Source organism: Anomaloglossus baeobatrachus, chromosome 5 (assembly GCF_048569485.1).
Source record: "Anomaloglossus baeobatrachus isolate aAnoBae1 chromosome 5, aAnoBae1.hap1, whole genome shotgun sequence".
NCBI classification, from domain to species: domain Eukaryota; kingdom Metazoa; phylum Chordata; class Amphibia; order Anura; family Aromobatidae; genus Anomaloglossus; species Anomaloglossus baeobatrachus.
The window spans coordinates 495,774,050-495,792,227 of NC_134357.1; the positions used below are offsets into that span (position 1 = coordinate 495,774,050).

Here is an 18,178-nt window from a genome sequence, read left to right on the forward strand (position 1 = left end):
TTATTCAATGGCAGGTCAGTAGAAATAATTTTATTTACATTTTTTTTTCTTAAATCTATGAAACATAAAAAAAAAACTAAGTACAAAAGAAAGTTAAAAAAAAATAAATAAATGAAAAAAAAATACTTTATGCTGCCGGGGGAATTTTATATTATTTTTTCATCTAAGAGTGAGAGCTTGATTTTGCGGAATAAAATACAAAATATATGACTGGATTTACTTTATACTTTTTTTGTGGGGGGAGGGGGCACTAGGGAGAAAAGAAAACAAAGAACGAAACTAAACACACACACACACACACACACACACACACACACACACACACACACACACACACACACACACCCCACCAAATTCTTCTGCCATTGTTTTTTTCTTCTTTTCCCCTCTAAATCCTTTACTATGCAGGCTTCATAAAAGGTTTTTTGTTTTTTTTATTTTAATAAATAACATTTTTTTTTTCTTAATTTCAAGTCTTCCAGTACCAAATAGGGACCTAAAAGGTATATTTCATTGCTGATAAACCATGTTAATAAATGGGTCATACTGTATTTTGTTTGCAAATACAAGCAATTTTGCGATTTGCTGCTTATGGAATTTTTCAGCCGACCACCGCTGCTATTCAGGAGGACATGTACATGGTTTACAAGCTCTTTTCTATTGAGCTGGTAAGCGCTGTTTTGCAATTGGACAGGAGCGAGCGGTTACCTCCTAATTCTGGTCAGATTCAGTGCAGGCTTTACAAACTGGACAGCAGCGGTGGTCGGTCTCCTAGGCAACGAGCTTTAAACAAAAGAAATAAATATTAATATCTCAAGAACGATGGGTAATTTTAATAAGCAGTAAATTGTAAAAGTGCTTGTTTTTACGAGAACTGTCCGACAACATCCATCTATGATGATGAGAACATCCCTTTGAAAAAGTGGCCCTTGCTTTCTACAAGGCGATCCTATTCTATACAATCAATTCCTGTAGCAAATTAGCGAGTGGCGTATAATGTTATGTCCTTCGAATATTGGAAAATAATCATGTAGTGCACATTTCCTTTAAGACTCCCCAATAGGATATTTGGCTACACGGAGGTCCGTTCTCACAGGCGCACACAGATTTCTGCTCTGGAGGATTGCTGGTGTGTACTAATGGATACATCGTACTGCTCTAAAGGGAAAAATGTGTGTGAGGAAGTCATCGGGCGTCTGATGGATGATTACTCAGGGAAGGATACATCTGACGAGAGGAGACCGATCTCAGCAGGGAATCCCGCAGTTGTCCGATGTTCTCATTCAGCCGCTTCATAAGAGACCGAATTGTCACATTAATCTGAGGAGAGAAGACGATAGACGGGAAATCATGTACTATGTGTGATACTGTCTGCCGAGCTGTGTATCTAATCCTATCATGTGTGATAATCTGCCGAGCTGTGTATCTAATCCTATCATGTGTGATACTGTCTGCCGAGCTGTGTATCTAATCCTATCATGTGTGATACTGTCTGCCAAGCTCTGTCATGTGTGATACCGTCTACTGAGCTGTATATCTAATCCTATCGTGTGTGATACTGTCTCCTGAGCTGTGTATCTAATAGTATCATGTGTGATACTGTCTGCTGAGCGGTGTATCTACTCCTATCATGTGTGGTACAGTCTGCTGACCTGTGTATCTAATCCTATCACATTTGATACAGTCTGCACAACTGGGCATCTCATCCTATCACTGTGGCGCAGTCCCCTGAGCTGTGTATCTAATCTCATATGTGATACTGTCTACTTAACTGTGTATCTAATCCTATCACCTGTGGTATAGTCTGCTTACCTGTGTACCTAATCCTACCAAATGTGATACCATATGCTAAGCTGTGTATCTAATCCTATGTGTGATACAGTCTGCTGAGCTGTGCATCTAATCCTACCATGTGTGATACAGTCTGCTGAGCTGTGCATCTAATCCTACCATGTGTGATACTGTCTACTGAGCTGCGTATCTAATCCTATCATGTGTGATACTGTCTGCTGAGCTGTGTATCTACTCCTATCATGTGTGGTACAGTCTGCTGACCTGTGTATCTAATCCTATCACATTTGATACAGTCTGCACAACTGGGCATCTCATCCTATCACTGTGGCACAGTCCCCTAAGCTGTGTATCTAATCTCATATGTGATACTGTCTACTTAACTGTGTATCTAATCCTATCACCTGTGGTATAGTCTGCTTACCTGTGTACCTAATCCTACCAAATGTGATACCATCTGCTAAGCTGTGAATCTCATTCTATTATGTGTGATACTGTCTGCTGAGCTGTGCATCTAATCCTACCATGTGTGATACTGTCTACTGAGCTGTGTATCTAATCCTACCACATGTAATATAGTTTGCTGAGCTGTGTATCCAATCCTATCACGTGTGATACCGTCTGCTGATCTGTGGGTGGTTCTGGAGGGGAGGCCATTGCTGGGCTCTCTCTTGGTGCCTGTATCCCCCCAGCACAGCTGTGAGGGCCTGGTCCGCACCCCATATACAGTAATATTCCCGTGTTGTGCAAACAACAAAATTGTAAAAATGTTCAGCGGAAAAACAAACTTGTAATAAATCTCTAAAAGTTTCCATAGATGATGATTAAAGATGATCGCCGGCCGACATTGTTGTCACTACAAACACTCAGGACGACTGTTTACAGTACAAGCAGATACGAGCCGCTCATCCGGAGAGGCCCCGTGTGAGACGCCCTCATGACAACACTTCCTGTCATAATGTATGGGTACTATGAATGTTATTTTCATATACAGAACCATTCAAAAATTTGGGCACTCAAGTTCCTCCAGTGGTTTTCCTTATTCTTACTGGAATGTGGATGTGGTAGATTCTGGCTGAAGGTAGCAAAGTCACGAGCAACACATATGGAAACAAGGAGTAAAGAAACACATTTAAGCAAACCAGAATACGTGTTACTCCTTAGATAAATAAAAGTACTCCCCTTTTACTCTGATGATATCTTTACACCTCAATGGTTTCGCCCCAGCAGCTTCATCAGGTGCTCACCTGGAATGGCCTCCAATAGTCCTGAAGACGTCTCCCTCTCCTCCATGCTTCATGTGGGCACCACACATGTAGAAACCATCTGCTCTCTTTTTCTAAATCTCACAAAGACACACTGGTTGGTGCCAAACATCTCTCATTTTTACTCCTCAGATCAAAGTACAGATTTCCACTAATCTGACGTCCAGCCCAAACATGTATTCTTCTTGTTGGTGGTCCTCAGTAGTAGCTTACTTGCACTAATTCAATTATAAAGGCAGCTTATCGCAGTCTCCTCTGTCTAGTACTTGATGTCTGTGCATCATTTATGAAGGCTGTTATATGAGGAACTGACAATTAGGGTTTTTTTCTGAGGCTGGTAACGCTGATGAACTTATCCTCTGCAGCAAAGGTCATTCTTGCTCTTCCTTTTCTGGTGTGGTCTTCATGAGAGCCAGTTTCATCATTGTGATTGATGGTTTTCATTACTGCACCTGAGAATACCAACAAAGTTCTAGCAATTTTCCAGATTGACCTTCAAGTCTTGCAGTAATGATGGACGGTCGTTTCTCATAACTTAGATGAGTAGTCCTTACCATATTCTGGCTTAGAACAGTTGTGTAATAAGGCTGAGCAGTATATGGATCTTTAAACAAACACTATCTTTGCAAAATACACCTGATGGTCACAAACATTTTTTGAAGCCCGGTGATTCCACAAAGGGACTTAAGGAGGCAACCTGCTCATTGGAAGCCATTAAAGATGAAAAGCATGATGAAGCTGCGAGAAAGAATGCCAAAGGGGTGTAAAGCCGTCATTACAGTAAAAGGGGGGAAATTTGAGGAATTTGAGGTGTAACATATACTGGCTTGTTTCACAAGAATTTCCATGTGTATCCTTTTGAGATTTTGCTGCGTTCAGTCTGAATCTACAATGTGAACATTCCAATAAGAACAAGGAAAGCCATGTGCATCATTTACGAAGGCTGTTATCTGAGGTTCTCACAATTAGTTTTTTTCTGAGACTGGTAATTCTGATGAACTTATCCTCTGCAGCAAAGATCATTTTTTGTCTTCCTTTTCTGGTATGGTCTTTATGAGAGCCAGTTTCATCATAGTGATTGATTGTTTCCATTACTGCACCTGAGGATACCAACAAGGTTCTACCAATTTTCCGGATTGACCTTCAAGTCTTGCAGCAATGATGGACAGTCGTTTCTCATTACTTAGATGAGTGGTCCTTACCATATTCTGGCTTAGAACAGTTGTAGAATAGGACTATATGGAGACTACCTTTGCAAAACACACTTGATGGTCACAAACACTTTCTGAAACCTGGTGATTCCAAAAAGGGACTTGAGAAAGTGACCTGCTCATTGGAAGCCATTCCAAATGACAACCTGATGAAACTGCCAGAAAGGATGCCAAAGGGGTGTAAAGCTATCATCACAGTAAAATGAGGAAATGCTGAGGAATTTGAGGTGTAACACATATACTGGCTTGTTTCACATGCATTTCCATGTGTTTTTTTTCGAGGTTTTGCTGCTTTCAGTCTGAATCTACAATGTTCATATTGCAATAATAAAAGGAAAGCCATTGCATGTATAGGTTTGTCCAAACTATTGACTGATATTATACCTAACTTTCTACCGACCTATCTTATAGTGTGAGAGGCCAAATGTTTTCAGTACAGCGGTGATTACAGATTTGTGTTTCACCATATCCCATCATATTTGGGGGACAGTAATTACATGTACAGGTAAAAAAACTTTATATTAGTCCCAGGTTTTCTCACACAAAGCTCCAAATCCCCTACACAAAACGAAAATCCCTTTTATTAAAGGAGTCCGGATTGTCTTGCAGATCACTAATGCCAGGTGATAATCTTATACAGTCCTAACTGGCGCGTAGATACAGGGCAGTAGCCACTAGAGCAGTGATGGCGAACCTATGGCACGCGTGCCAGACTGGGCACGCAGAGCCCTTTGTGCTGGCACGCGCGCTGTCGCCACAATCATCCACTTTGAACTGTCGATGTGATTGTGACGGCAGTTCAAAGTGGTGTTTAGCAGAGGAGACATTTCTCCTCCCTCTGACACTCCTCCTCTCCTGGGCCGCAGGCCTGTTGCCTAGGAGACGGAGGAGCGTCAGTAGGCGGCGCCGGTGTCTTGTGGCCGCGCGGTGGAGCGGGTGCTAGAAGGTGAGTTGTTTTTTTTTTTTATTTTTAAGCTGTGTGCAGCTGTGCCAAGGTGTGGGGGGACAAAGGGGGAGCACGGGGCAAACATGGAGAGCACGGGGCAAACATGGAGAGCACGGGGCAAACATGGAGAGCACGGGGCAAACATGGAGAGCACAGGGCAAACATGGCTGCAAAGATGGGGGAAACGTGCAAAGATGGAAAGAAACATGCAAAGATGGGGGAAACATGTCAGGATGGGGGAAACATACCAGGATGGGGTACATTTAGCAGGAAGGGGAAAATGCCAGGAAGGGGTACATTTACCAGTATGGGGGATACATTTACCAGAAAGGGGGGGGGGGGGGGGGGGACATGAAAGGATGGGGGGGGAACATGCCAGGATGGGGTACATGAACATGCCAGGATGAGGAAAAATGCCAGGATGGGGAACATTTAGCAGGAAGGGTGACATTTATCAGGATGGGGTACATTTAACAGCATGGGGGAACATGCCAGGATGGGATACATTTACCAGGAATGGGGTACATTTACCAGGAATGGGGTACATTTACCAGGAATGGGGTACATTTACCAGGAAGGGGAATATGCCGGGATGGGGTACATTTACCAGGATGGGGCCATGATGTGGACAAATATACCAGAATGTAGGAAATATATATCAGGATGGGAGACATGTTTACCAGGAAGTGGCCCAGGAAGGGGGACAGAACTACACAATGAAGGGGGAGGGGAGCAACTCGTACGTCATTATGGGATTTCAAGATGTTCAGACTTTGAAATGTAGATGTGGGTTACAGGGTGACATCTGATTACATTCCAGACTAAAATCTCTGTCTAATATGCTCTAATTTTTTCCAGAAAGATCAATCCAACTGCTGTGTCTGGAAAGGGCAGGGGCTCAGCTTCAATGTGTGGTAAGCAGCATGAGCGTGATGCCCCCTGCTGAAGAGAAGACTGCAAAGGTAAGGTTAAAATCAATTATTTACATAATAGGATTGGTTGGCACTTCGGAAAAAAAATGGGTTTAGGGCTACAGTTTGGGCACTCTGCCTGTAAAAGGTTCGCCATGACTGCTCTAGAGGGAGCTCATTCATTTATTGCAGGCTGTATTGAGTGCAATATATATGAATCATGCTGGGAGCTCCCCCTGGTGGTGGCTGCTGGTAGCCAGCAAGCTCTTTTATATCTATGCAGAAGGTTTGGAGCTTTGTAACAGAAAAAAAAAAGCTCTAACCATGATACAGATATATTAAGAATTTAATTGGCTCAGAACGAGTGTTCGATTCAGAACGACAACATGGCAATTACGGAGAACCAGTCGCTGGACACTATAATTAAAGCTATTAATCGGCTTTCACTTGTTGTCACTACATTAGAACTGTGTAATATGCCGAATTATGGCTACAAAGCTAGAAAACAAACAGAACCTGAAATAAACTGAGCCATACAAGGATATCGCATACACCGCAATTCCTGCAGTCACAACACTGCCTGCCGTAAATGCTGCTCCATTGTGCCCATAGATATGATAGCCAATTTAGTTGCTAAAATGCAGCAGATTTTTATTCTCCGGCAGTGTAGCCTTTGCAGACCACAGAAGGTGTATTGTGGCTGTTTTTCAGGCAGATTTTCCATCAGAATATGCACCAAAATCAATGTAAGAGAAGCGCTGAGAACATAACCCTTAACGGGTTATTCCCAAAATTGCAATGTTTTTTACAAAGCTCAGTAACTGCATAAGCATTGCGACTATATAGCACGACCCCAACATAGTTGCTTTTTCCTTGTGTCTTTGTTTGGGTTTTTTTTCTATAATCTCCTGCTGCTGTGTGCAGAGCTGAAATGGAAGGTCCTATTCTTAACAGATACAACTACACTTCCTAACGGCACCCTGCTTCTCCTTAGTGCTGCAGAAGCCTCACCCTGTGCTTCCTTTTAGAGATACTGTGGATAGATCTCTAAATACACGGGAAGGAAGGAAGGAGAAAAAGGAAGGAAGGAGAAAAAGGAAGGAAGGAGAAAAAGGAAGGAAGGAGAAAAAGGAAGGAAGGAGAAAAAGGAAGGAAGGAGAAAAAGGAAGGAAGGAGAAAAAGGAAGGAAGGAGAAAAAGGAAGGAAGGAGAAAAAAGAAGGAAGGAGAAAAAGGAAGGAAGGAGAAAAAGGAAGGAAGGAGAAAAGGAGACAGAGAGAGAGACAGAGAGAGAGAGACAAAGAGAGAGAGACAGAGAGAGAGAGACAGAGAGAGAGAGACAGAGAGAGAGAGACAGAGAGAGAGAGAGACACAGAGAGAGAGAGACAGAGAGAGAGACAGAGAGAGAAAGAGAGAGAAAAGTGATGAGAAAGAAGTAATGAGTGAAAGAGGAAATAATAAGAAAAACTATGAATGATCAAAACAAACACACAGAAAAGAGAGAGGGGTAGGAAGGACGCAGCAGTGTAGTGCACTCGTTATTGTGCTTGATCACTGCTACCGGTATTAGTACAAACGTGATTTTAATGAAATTTCAAAAGAGTGACTTTCTAAAAACTACAATCTATATCCACATGAAATAAGCAATGTGCTGGGCTGGTGACCCAACATTGTATGAATATTGTTTAACTTGCAATGTGTTCTTAGATATTGCGGTCTGTAGTAAGCACGACCATACCCTGTCCTGCACGCAAATCGCAGGAGAGCAGTTGTCAGATTGATGAGGATGCCATGAGAACGTTTGATTAGACAGGGTCATCACTTTTGTTTTAGTTAGTAATGAATCAGAGAGGGTCATTAGGGGCCTCTGCAACTGGTATCTGTGAAAGCTTCAGAGCTGAGCATTGCATAGCTGAGCTGTGCTACAACCCAGCGGAGGATGTTGTAAGAGTATTTTATTATTAGACAGGGTCAATAGGTGCATCTGTTGGTTTTTTTTTTTACTTAATTAGTTTGGGTCATTAGGTGCATCTGAAACTGGCATCAGTAAGATCTTCAGAACATAACATAGCTGAGTTGTGCTACAACCCGGCTGTTGGATCACTGAGGATATCATAAAAATGTACTATTAGACAGGGCCATTAGGTGCATCAGAGCATGCTCAACTAACATCGTTAAAACTACTGGAGGACGGATCCACGCAGCAACGGAGAGTAAAAAGCCCCATTCAGGCTGCAAAGAAGACGTCATTAGATGTATGTACACAAAAGACAAAGACCCTCAGGAATAATGATGGAGATATGCAGCGATCAGCCAACTCTAGGCCAGAAGGAACACCACTGATTGCCTACATGGCAAATCCTGACTGTTTCCAGAGTTCTCCTTTAAGATACCTTTACTGGGTTCTCTCCATTTCTTAAATAGCGATTCCGCTGATGGATCTTCTCCGCAATTTCCTGTGCGAGGTCATAGGAGGAATCATACGCAGACAACCTGCAACCAACAAAGAAGCTTTATCATACTGCGGGCGTGCATGTGTTAAAGGTACAGTACCCTCAATATGTGAACACTTTCTTTGATGAGCATGGAATCTCACATTTATACAAGAAGGATAACTACCATCATTCATAACTACCTTTCCTGTTGAGGGGCTCTGAATATCGGCTGAAGTGGAGGGTTTTAGCAGAATTGAACGATCATCATATGTTTGTGGCTTCCCAACTCTCAAGATTTGACATGTCCGATCCTTTTGTTCTCAGGGGTAGAGATGCCTCTCCATGAGATTACATATGTATTGGTGGGGGGGGGGGGATTGATCTAAAATCTACTCATCCTTAACTGATATACATATGCATGCTCAACTCCACCGAGCATGCATATACTGTCACTACTGGAAGGGGAATAAGCCACTTCTTCTGCTCGGATAGAATGTGAACACTGCAGCCGATGATTAGCTGCAGCGCCTACACTCCACTGGATGCAGAAGCCAAGTGACCGGCGGAGGTATGAAGGAGCGGCACCGGTCCGGAGGAGGAGTATCATTTTTTTCCCCCATACCGGACAACCCCTTTAGACATGTACATTCTGTCTTTTCCTGGATGATCCTAGATACCTAATAGTCAGCTTGCCGAAATCGTCAATTTAAAGGGGTTGTCTGGTGCTGCTCATTTTGTGCATCAGTTGATTCATATACCTGCCATGACGCGTGCACGATCCCTGCCGATCATGTACGCGGGTCTTATAAAGCGTCACTGGCGCTGTTCACTTGCCAAAGCGCACTTAACCCCTAGCACCCTAATAGAAGCCGATTGCTCCTCATCTCTGAGCTGTGACGGTGACGCAGGCCCCTGGGATGGATGGTAGCCGCCCCGCAGCCGTCAGGAGGGACATCGTAACAAGAACTGATTAATAACTTGTGTCAGACAAACTGTGGAAAGCTCGTGGGCGACTCCACCCGGAGCTGTGTACACAATAAATAGTGAGCGACGACAGTGGAAAAGAGCAAAAAATAGCACACGAGCCGAGTATACAAAACAGGACGTCTGCCGCCTTACAGGGACTGTCCATTATTGTAGACATGAAGCTTAACCACTGCACAGCAATCCCGAAAACTAATCAGCGCCACAGCACATCTCTGCTTCCTGTCAGGGAATGACACAAAGACCCAAGAAGTCTCGCATCCTCTGTGGATAAAGGGGTTTTCACTACAACGATATTGATTAGCTGATCGATATCAGATCAGTGGGGGTCCGACAGCCCCCCTACCTATCAGCTGTTTTTATGGTCAGCCTGATGTAAACAGTGAAGGAGCCTGGGTCAGCTCTGTGCCGTGAGGACAGATCATTAATATGTAAGGTCTGGGCGATCAAAAGGGGAACGGTCTCCGGGTCAGAAGTGACCAGTTTATGCTCTTAATTTATTCTCGTTGCTACCCTTAAACTTAAAATAGCACCAATTAAAAAGGCCCATATCTCTGGGATTGTATGGTGGGTTTAAAGAATGATAAAAAAAAACACAAAAACAGAGCACTCTGGGGAGTAGCGGGAATAATACGAGAGGGGAGCAGGAAAGCGGTGCCCCCCACACACTCAATGGGGGCAGAAGAGCGGTACCCCACCAACACACTGAAGGGGAGCGGGGGACAGCGCCGCCCCCCTGCCCACACTTGAGGGGAGGGGGAGAGCGGCACCCCCCACACTTGAGGGGAGCGGGAGAGTGGTGCCCCCTCATACACACTCATGGGGCGCAGGAGAGAGGTGCCCCCCACACTCGATGGGAGCAGGAATAGCGGCAACCGGACACACACTCGATGGGAGCAGGACAGTGACACCCTCACTCCCACCCCCCCTGCACCACACACCACACACACACACACACACACACACACACACACACACACCACACACACACACACACACCACACACACACCACACACACACACGGCAGGATAGCGGAGCCCTGCACACTGGGGGGTACAGGGTAATGACGCTGACACTCGGGGTACAGGATAATGACGCTGACACTCGGGGTACAGGATAATGACGCTGACACTCGGGGTACAGGATAATGACGCTGACACTCGGGGTACAGGATAATGACGCTGACACTCGGGGTACAGGATAATGACGCTGACACTCGGGGTACAGGATAATGACGCTGACACTCGGGGTACAGGATAATGACGCTGACACTCGGGGTACAGGATAATGACGCTGACACTCGGGGTACAGGATAATGACGCTGACACTCGGGGTACAGGATAATGACGCTGACACTCGGGGTACAGGATAATGACGCTGACACTCGGGGTACAGGATAATGACGCTGACACTCGGGGTACAGGATAATGACGCTGACACTCGGGGTACAGGATAATGACGCTGACACTCGGGGTACAGGATAATGACGCTGACACTCGGGGTACAGGATAATGACGCTGACACTCGGGGTACAGGATAATGACGCTGACACTCGGGGTACAGGATAATGACGCTGACACTCGGGGTACAGGATAATGACGCTGACACTCGGGGTACAGGATAATGACGCTGACACTCGGGGTACAGGATAATGACGCTGACACTCGGGGTACAGGATAATGACGCTGACACTCGGGGTACAGGATAATGACGCTGACACTCGGGGTACAGGATAATGACGCTGACACTCGGGGTACAGGATAATGACGCTGACACTCGGGGTACAGGATAATGACGCTGACACTCGGGGTACAGGATAATGACGCTGACACTCGGGGTACAGGATAATGACGCTGACACTCGGGGTACAGGATAATGACGCTGACACTCGGGGTACAGGATAATGACGCTGACACTCGGGGTACAGGATAATGACGCTGACACTCGGGGTACAGGATAATGACGCTGACACTCGGGGTACAGGATAATGACGCTGACACTCGGGGTACAGGATAATGACGCTGACACTCGGGGTACAGGATAATGACGCTGACACTCGGGGTACAGGATAATGACGCTGACACTCGGGGTACAGGATAATGACGCTGACACTCGGGGTACAGGATAATGACGCTGACACTCGGGGTACAGGATAATGACGCTGACACTCGGGGTACAGGATAATGACGCTGACACTCGGGGTACAAGATAATGACGCTGACACTCGGGGTATAGGATAATGACACTGACACTTGGGGTACAGGATAATGACACTTGGGGTACAGGATAATGACACTTGGGGTACAGGATAATGACACTTGGGGTACAGGATAATGACACTTGGGGTACAGGATAATGAAGCTAGGATGATGTCACTGACATACATATTCATATACATACATATATACACACAGCCCTTGTAAAATGATACTAGACTAATACAGGTAGAAACCCCATCATTATTTCCCAGCCTATGACCACTATCGCTGTATTTGCACGCACTGCTGGTACTTGTTGTCCTGGACACACAGGATTATACATAAAACGTCACATAAACAACCATCCAGATCATACTGCACCCACCAAGGATCCATTGCTGCGGCAGAGAAGAGCGACACTTCCTGTTTGTATCACGTGACGTACGGTTACTCGGGCAGGTCAAAACATTCTGAACTGAATGTGTGAAATAGTCTACACACCAGCGCCCCCTACTGACGAATACACAGATCTCCTGACGGCGAGCTCCAGTGTTTTTGATATATTTGGAAGAAATTCACCCTAATTTTCCCAACTGGTCCTAATGAATCAAATTGAAAGGCCTCAAGGGGTTAAAAGTTCTTTATCTCATAAATGTAATTAGTGAAAGAAAGAGGCGTCCAATTTAATGAGACTCCCATCTATCATCTATAGGGGGCTTTAATGGGTGGTCTCACTATTAAAGACTCTTGTTTACCCTTAGGTCCCCTTTTTAGCCTCAGTCACCCGTTCACCCTGTTGTCCCTGTGAAGGGGTGCAGCAACTGCCCAAAGTACCGTAATTGTAGGGGCCTGATAATGTCGCGGGCGGAGGGGACGCGCTCGCCGCGCTCGGGTCCGGGGCTTCTGCTGCTGCTGCTCGGTGGCTCGAGCGGTGGACCGGACACGGGGACTCGAGCAGCACTCCTCACCCGTGAGTGAAATGGGGATGGTATGTTTAGGGAGATTGTTTGTGACGCCACCCACGGGTTGTGGTAATAATGGCACCACCGCTGCTGGTAACGGGGATCCCGGGAGAGATGTTAGGGTGCAGCTGAGATGTTGCCCCTCTGTGGGCAGGGGTTGGTGATCCCGGGGCCCGATGGTGTAACGGGGAGGCCGGATGGCTGGGGTGCAGGGACTGCGCTTCGCGGTGCCGGACGGCACTGGTGTACTCACTCAGACAATCACTGACAGAGTCGTAGGTAAACCAAAACGGCCGGATGGACGGGTCCCGCAGCCGGCTGCAGTGTTGTTGTTGTGCTCTACCCGGACGGCTGATGGTGGCTGTCTTTCCCTGCACCTTTGATAATGTTCCTAACTCCTGTGGTTGCCCACCGGTAGTCCACTCCCCGGCGTATAGGTGCCATAGGAGCCTGTTTTGCCCGCAAGCGCTGGCCCTTGGATCTCTAGCCTGTGGCGGTGGTTGTATATCCTCTCTGGGTGGACGGCTGCCTTCAATCGGGACTTAGTAGTTGGGAAACCCCTGGGGTTCCTGTCACATTCAGATTTGACTATTGACGGCGGCTCCAAGCCTGGTCGGGGTCCGATGGCCCTGCCTGTGTGCTTAGCTTCACTCCGTTCCCCAGTCCAGTCCCGTCGGGCCTACGCCTGACCTCGGTCCTTACGACTCTGTGGAGTTCCACCAACTCCTGCAGATGGCCACCACCGTCTGACAACCTTGCTGTCAGTGTCTGGGCTCCAACCCAGACACCTCAAGTGTTCACTCCTCTCACTTTCACCTCCAAGACTAAACTGACACTTTTCCCGCCTCCAGGCCTGTGAACTCCTCGGTGGGTGGGGCCAACCGCATGGCCCTGCCCCACCTGGTGTGGACATCAGACTCTGGAGGGAGGCAACAAGGGTTTTTGATTGACTGTTGTAACTGTCTAGGGTGGGGGTGTGTGTGTTGGTATGTATGTGACTACCTGGCTAGTCCAGGGCGTCACACTCCCCCTTGGTAAAATGCAGACCGTCCGCGGGCTGCCCGTCCATCACCGGTTTTATTTTTCAAACTGTAAAAGATAAATAACATATTAAAACTTCAACATACGCATATTTTCAAGTCTTCCCTTATGGGAGGTGCATTACTTTTAACGTTTCAAACATTTTTATTAAACGGACGGGTTCACGGTCATCCGCTCTCCCACCCAAATAACCTGATCCTTGATGCTGCCCCTAAGAAACGGGCAGCACCCCTTTACCCCAGTCCAGGTCCAGGTTACCCGAGCGGGAACGGGTACGGTGTCTCGCACTCGGCTGTCACTTCAGGGGACCCCAGGTCCAGGGGGACCCCTGACTCCCGGAGGATGGCCACTGGTCCTGGTGGTGGCCGGGACCCAGCCTGCTCTGCTGCGGGCCCTTCCTCCAATCTGCCTCTCCGGAGGTGGTACGGACGGAAACCAGCCCACCAAACTATTTACAAACCCACAAGTTCGTGGGTGGCCTGCAAGTTCTCGGCCATGTCCATGAGCAGTTTCTCATGTGGGTGGTAAACACATAAGTTCCTCCGGGGACAACTTGCCGGCAACGGCCGGTTAATCTCTGTCGACAATCAGGTGAAAACTTCGGTTGATTCTGATTCATTCATTCAGCTGAGGGTCCCAAAGGGGACAACTTGGTTGCAACGGAGGACCGCTGCCACTATTGCTCACTTCCGTACTCCTCACCCGGCTCCAGGTGAAGAAACACGGGTTTCAGCCCCTCCAGCGCATGGCAGGCGCGACGAGGAAGGGCTGCCCGGCACCCATTATTTGCACTCCGAGGAATGTAAGTGGCCTCCATGTCATACAAGCCGAAGCTTCCCTCCTCCTCTGAGACAGGCTGTCACGCTCCCCGGGTCCCCTGTCACGCTCCCCGGGTCCCCTGTCACACTCCCCGGCTCCTCTTCCATGCTCCCCGGCTCCCCTGCCTTGCTTACCGGCTCCCCTGCCGCGCTCCGCCGCTCCCGTGCCAGGCCTCCTGGTTCCCTGCTCCACAGCCTTCCTGCCCCATCGCCTGCGGTCCCCAGGCAGCCCGGTCCCCGCTCCCGGCGTCCGATGGCAACCCAGCCCCAGCCCGGCTCTCCTGCTTCCTCCTCACCGCTCCCTCCTCTGGCTTCTGGCACCCGGGCCGCGCGCATGCGCATTAGGGCGCGCGCGCGGTCATTGACCCTCTCTTAAAGGGCCAGCGTCCACTGACAGGAAATTGAACACGCAGGTACAGGGTATAAAGGGGTTTAATGTCCAAGTGGGCGGGGCCTGTTCTTCGTGTTTCCCAAGCTAGGAGTCAGGTCTCCTTGTGTTTCTGTGAGATACTCACCTCTCTCTCTTCTAGAGCCGATCCTGCTTCGCCACCCGGTCCTGCCGAATCCCGAACCCCGAACGCTGCCCATCTGCCATCCTGACAGTCCGTTCCATCTCTGATCCCTGCGGTGACCCGTCTGCTCGCTCCATCGGTTCCGGACTCCGCCTGACAACATCTTGGCCTCCGAACCTGAGCTCCGTCACCCGGACTACCATCAGTGACTCCGTGGTCCCAGGGACTTCTGCATTCTCCTCTTATACACGGACTGTTCTGCTACCTGTAGTGCTCCAGCTACCGGACCCCTTACCATCATCAAGGAGTTCGGCCCAGTGGATCCACCTCCTGGGTCTGCCCGTCCACCTGGCCCTAACAGTAAGAACAGGCCATGGATCCCGCTGAAGCACTAGCAGCCCTGCAGGAGGAACTCACACGCCAGCGTGAGACTCAGACCCGCATGCTGCAATTCATGTCTTCTGTGGACGCCCGCCTGAACACGCTACAAGCGTCGGTTACATCTTCAGCATCTCGGGCTTCCACTAGACAATCCACGGCTCCAGCCCCCGTGGCAGCCTCTTCGGATGCTTCCAGACTTCGTTTGGCCTCACCACCCCTGTACGCCGGAGATCCCAAGACCTGCAGGGGATTCATAAACCAATGCTCCCTCCATTTCACGCAGCTGCCGCATTTGTTTGCCTCCGACCAAGCCATGGTCGCGTTCATCATGTCCCATCTAGAGGGTGAGGCACTGGCGTGGATGAACCCCTTGTGGGAAAAGGAGGATCCTGTGACCACGAACATCCAGGAGTTCCTGCAGGCATTTCGTGGCACCTTTGACGAGCCCGGACGCGCCTCCGCGTCTGCCTCATCTCTTCTCCAGTTACGTCAGGGGACTCTGACGGTGGGTCAATACGCCATACGTTTTCGCACCTTGGCATCGGAACTCGGGTGGAACAACGAGGCTCTAACCGCCGCCTTCTGGGAAGGACTCTCGGGTCGAATTAAAGATGAGCTGGCTGGTCGTGACGTACCGTCCACCCTGGATGCCCTGATTACCCTAGCTTCCCGAGTGGACATTCGCTTTCAGGAGCGATCCAAAGAGGTGTCCCGTGAGAGACGTCCGGTACGGCATTCCTCTCTTCCGCAGAAGCCCGCCGTACTTCAGTCAACGGCATCTGGTGTCTCCGTCCACGAGCCCATGCAGATCGACCGTGTGCGGCAGTCTGAACAACGCAGAGCGGCTCGCCAAGGGCCTCTGCTTCTACTGCGGAGAGGGCACACACCTGCTACGCTCCTGTCCAGAAAGGCCGGGAAACTCCAAAGCCTAGGGTTGGTAGGAGAGGCCACCCTAGGTGCTGGGACTCTCTCAGACCCGGTTACCTGGACTGTGCAAGTGACAACGGGAGAGACGCGGTTCACGGCTGAGGCGTACCTCGATTCTGGGGCAGCAGGCAATTTCATCCAGCAGGCCACGGTGGACAAGTACCAGGTGCCTGTTACTCCACTCGATAAACTCCTCGTGATTGCCTCTGTGGATGGGAGACCCCTCTCTGACACCATCTCGTGGATCACCAGGCCGGTCGAACTGCGTATCGGTGCCCTGCACACCGAGAACATCGCTCTCTACGTCCTTCCACACATGTCCCATCAAATCCTGCTGGGACTTCCCTGGTTACGGACACACGAACCATTAGTCAGCTGGGGTACTGGTGAAATCACCCGATGGGGCTCCTCTTGCCACGAGAAGTGTCTGAAGACCATACAACCCATCCGACGACCTCCGGTTCCAGAGTCCTTACCGGGACTGCCCTCGGCCTATTGGTCCTTCGCGGATGTCTTCGACAAAAAGGAATCAGAGGTACTTCCGCCACATCGTCCTTACGATTGTGCCATCGACCTGCTCCCGGGAACTACACCACCTCGAGGACGGATATATCCGCTGTCTCCAGCCGAAACAAGGGCCATGTCTACTTACATCACAGAGAGCCTGGCAAGGGGATTCATTCGGAGATCCTCCTCTCCTGCTGGAGCAGGCTTCTTCTTCGTTAAGAAGAAAGAAGGTGACCTACGTCCATGCATAGACTACCGGGGATTAAACCAAATCACCGTGAAAAACAAGTACCCTCTGCCGCTCATCCCCGAATTGTTTGATCGGCTTAGAGGAGCTCGTGTGTTCACCAAGTTGGATCTTCGGGGTGCCTACAACCTGGTCCGCATCCGCTCGAGGGACGAATGGAAGACCGCGTTCAATACTCGCGAGCGATGGGCACTATGAATACTGTGTGATGCCCTTCGGCCTGTGTAACGCACCAGCAGTCTTTCAGGAATTGGTGAACGACGTGTTCCGGGACCTTCTTTACATCTGTGTGGTGGTGTATCTCGATGACATCCTGGTCTTTTCTCCGGACCTCCAGACCCACAGAGAGAACGTGCAGCTGGTACTACGACGACTGAGGGAGAATCGTCTGTACGCCAAGTACGAGAAGTGTGTCTTCGAGCAGTCTTCTCTTCCCTTCCTGGGTTACGTCATCTCCGATACCGGACTGCAGATGGATCCGAAGAAGGTCTCTTCCATTCTCAACTGGCCCCCTCCTTCTGGACTGAAGGCAATCCAACGCTTTCTGGGATTCGCCAACTATTACCGCCAGTTCATCCCTCACTTCTCTGCTCTGACTGCTCCTCTCTCCGCCTTGACCAAGAAGGGGGCTAATCCAAAGGACTGGTCACCTGCGGCCGACGCCGCGTTTGGCTCTCTGAAGCGGGCATTTGCCTCCTCTCCTGTGCTCCACCGTCCGGATTTAAACCGACAGTTCACCTTGGAGGTGGATGCCTCCTCCTCGGGAGCTGGAGCAGTGCTCATGCAGAAGTCCTCCTCCGGGAAGATGGTGACTTGCGGTTTCTTCTCCAAGAGCTTCTCAGCGCCTGAACGCAACTACACCATCGGTGACCGAGAACTATTGGCCGTCTTCTGCCTCTGCCTATACCCTCAGTACCGTGGCAACACATTGCGATGGACTTTATTACGGACTTGCCATTGTCCTCCGGACACACAGTCATATGGGTCGTGGTGGATCGGTTCTCTAAAATGGCTCATTTCGTCCCTATGGCTGGACTGCCCTC

General features: G+C 48.9%; 1 protein-coding gene across 2 annotated transcripts in view; it reads right to left on the reverse strand.

The window, feature by feature from the left end:
- The window catches only part of STX8 (syntaxin 8), a 273,887-nt gene extending 261,707 nt beyond the window's left edge, over nt 1-12,180 (reverse strand). For both annotated transcript variants that reach the window (XM_075347946.1, XM_075347945.1), the window contains exons 1-3: nt 12,126-12,180; nt 8,516-8,615; nt 1,226-1,320 (exon numbers count right to left, since the gene is read on the reverse strand). In XM_075347946.1, the coding sequence (XP_075204061.1) occupies nt 1,226-1,320; nt 8,516-8,615; nt 12,126-12,136 (206 nt within the window). In that variant the 5' untranslated portion in view covers nt 12,137-12,180. The remainder of the gene's footprint in view (nt 1-1,225; nt 1,321-8,515; nt 8,616-12,125) is intronic.
- Between the last annotated feature and the right edge of the window lie 5,998 nt (nt 12,181-18,178).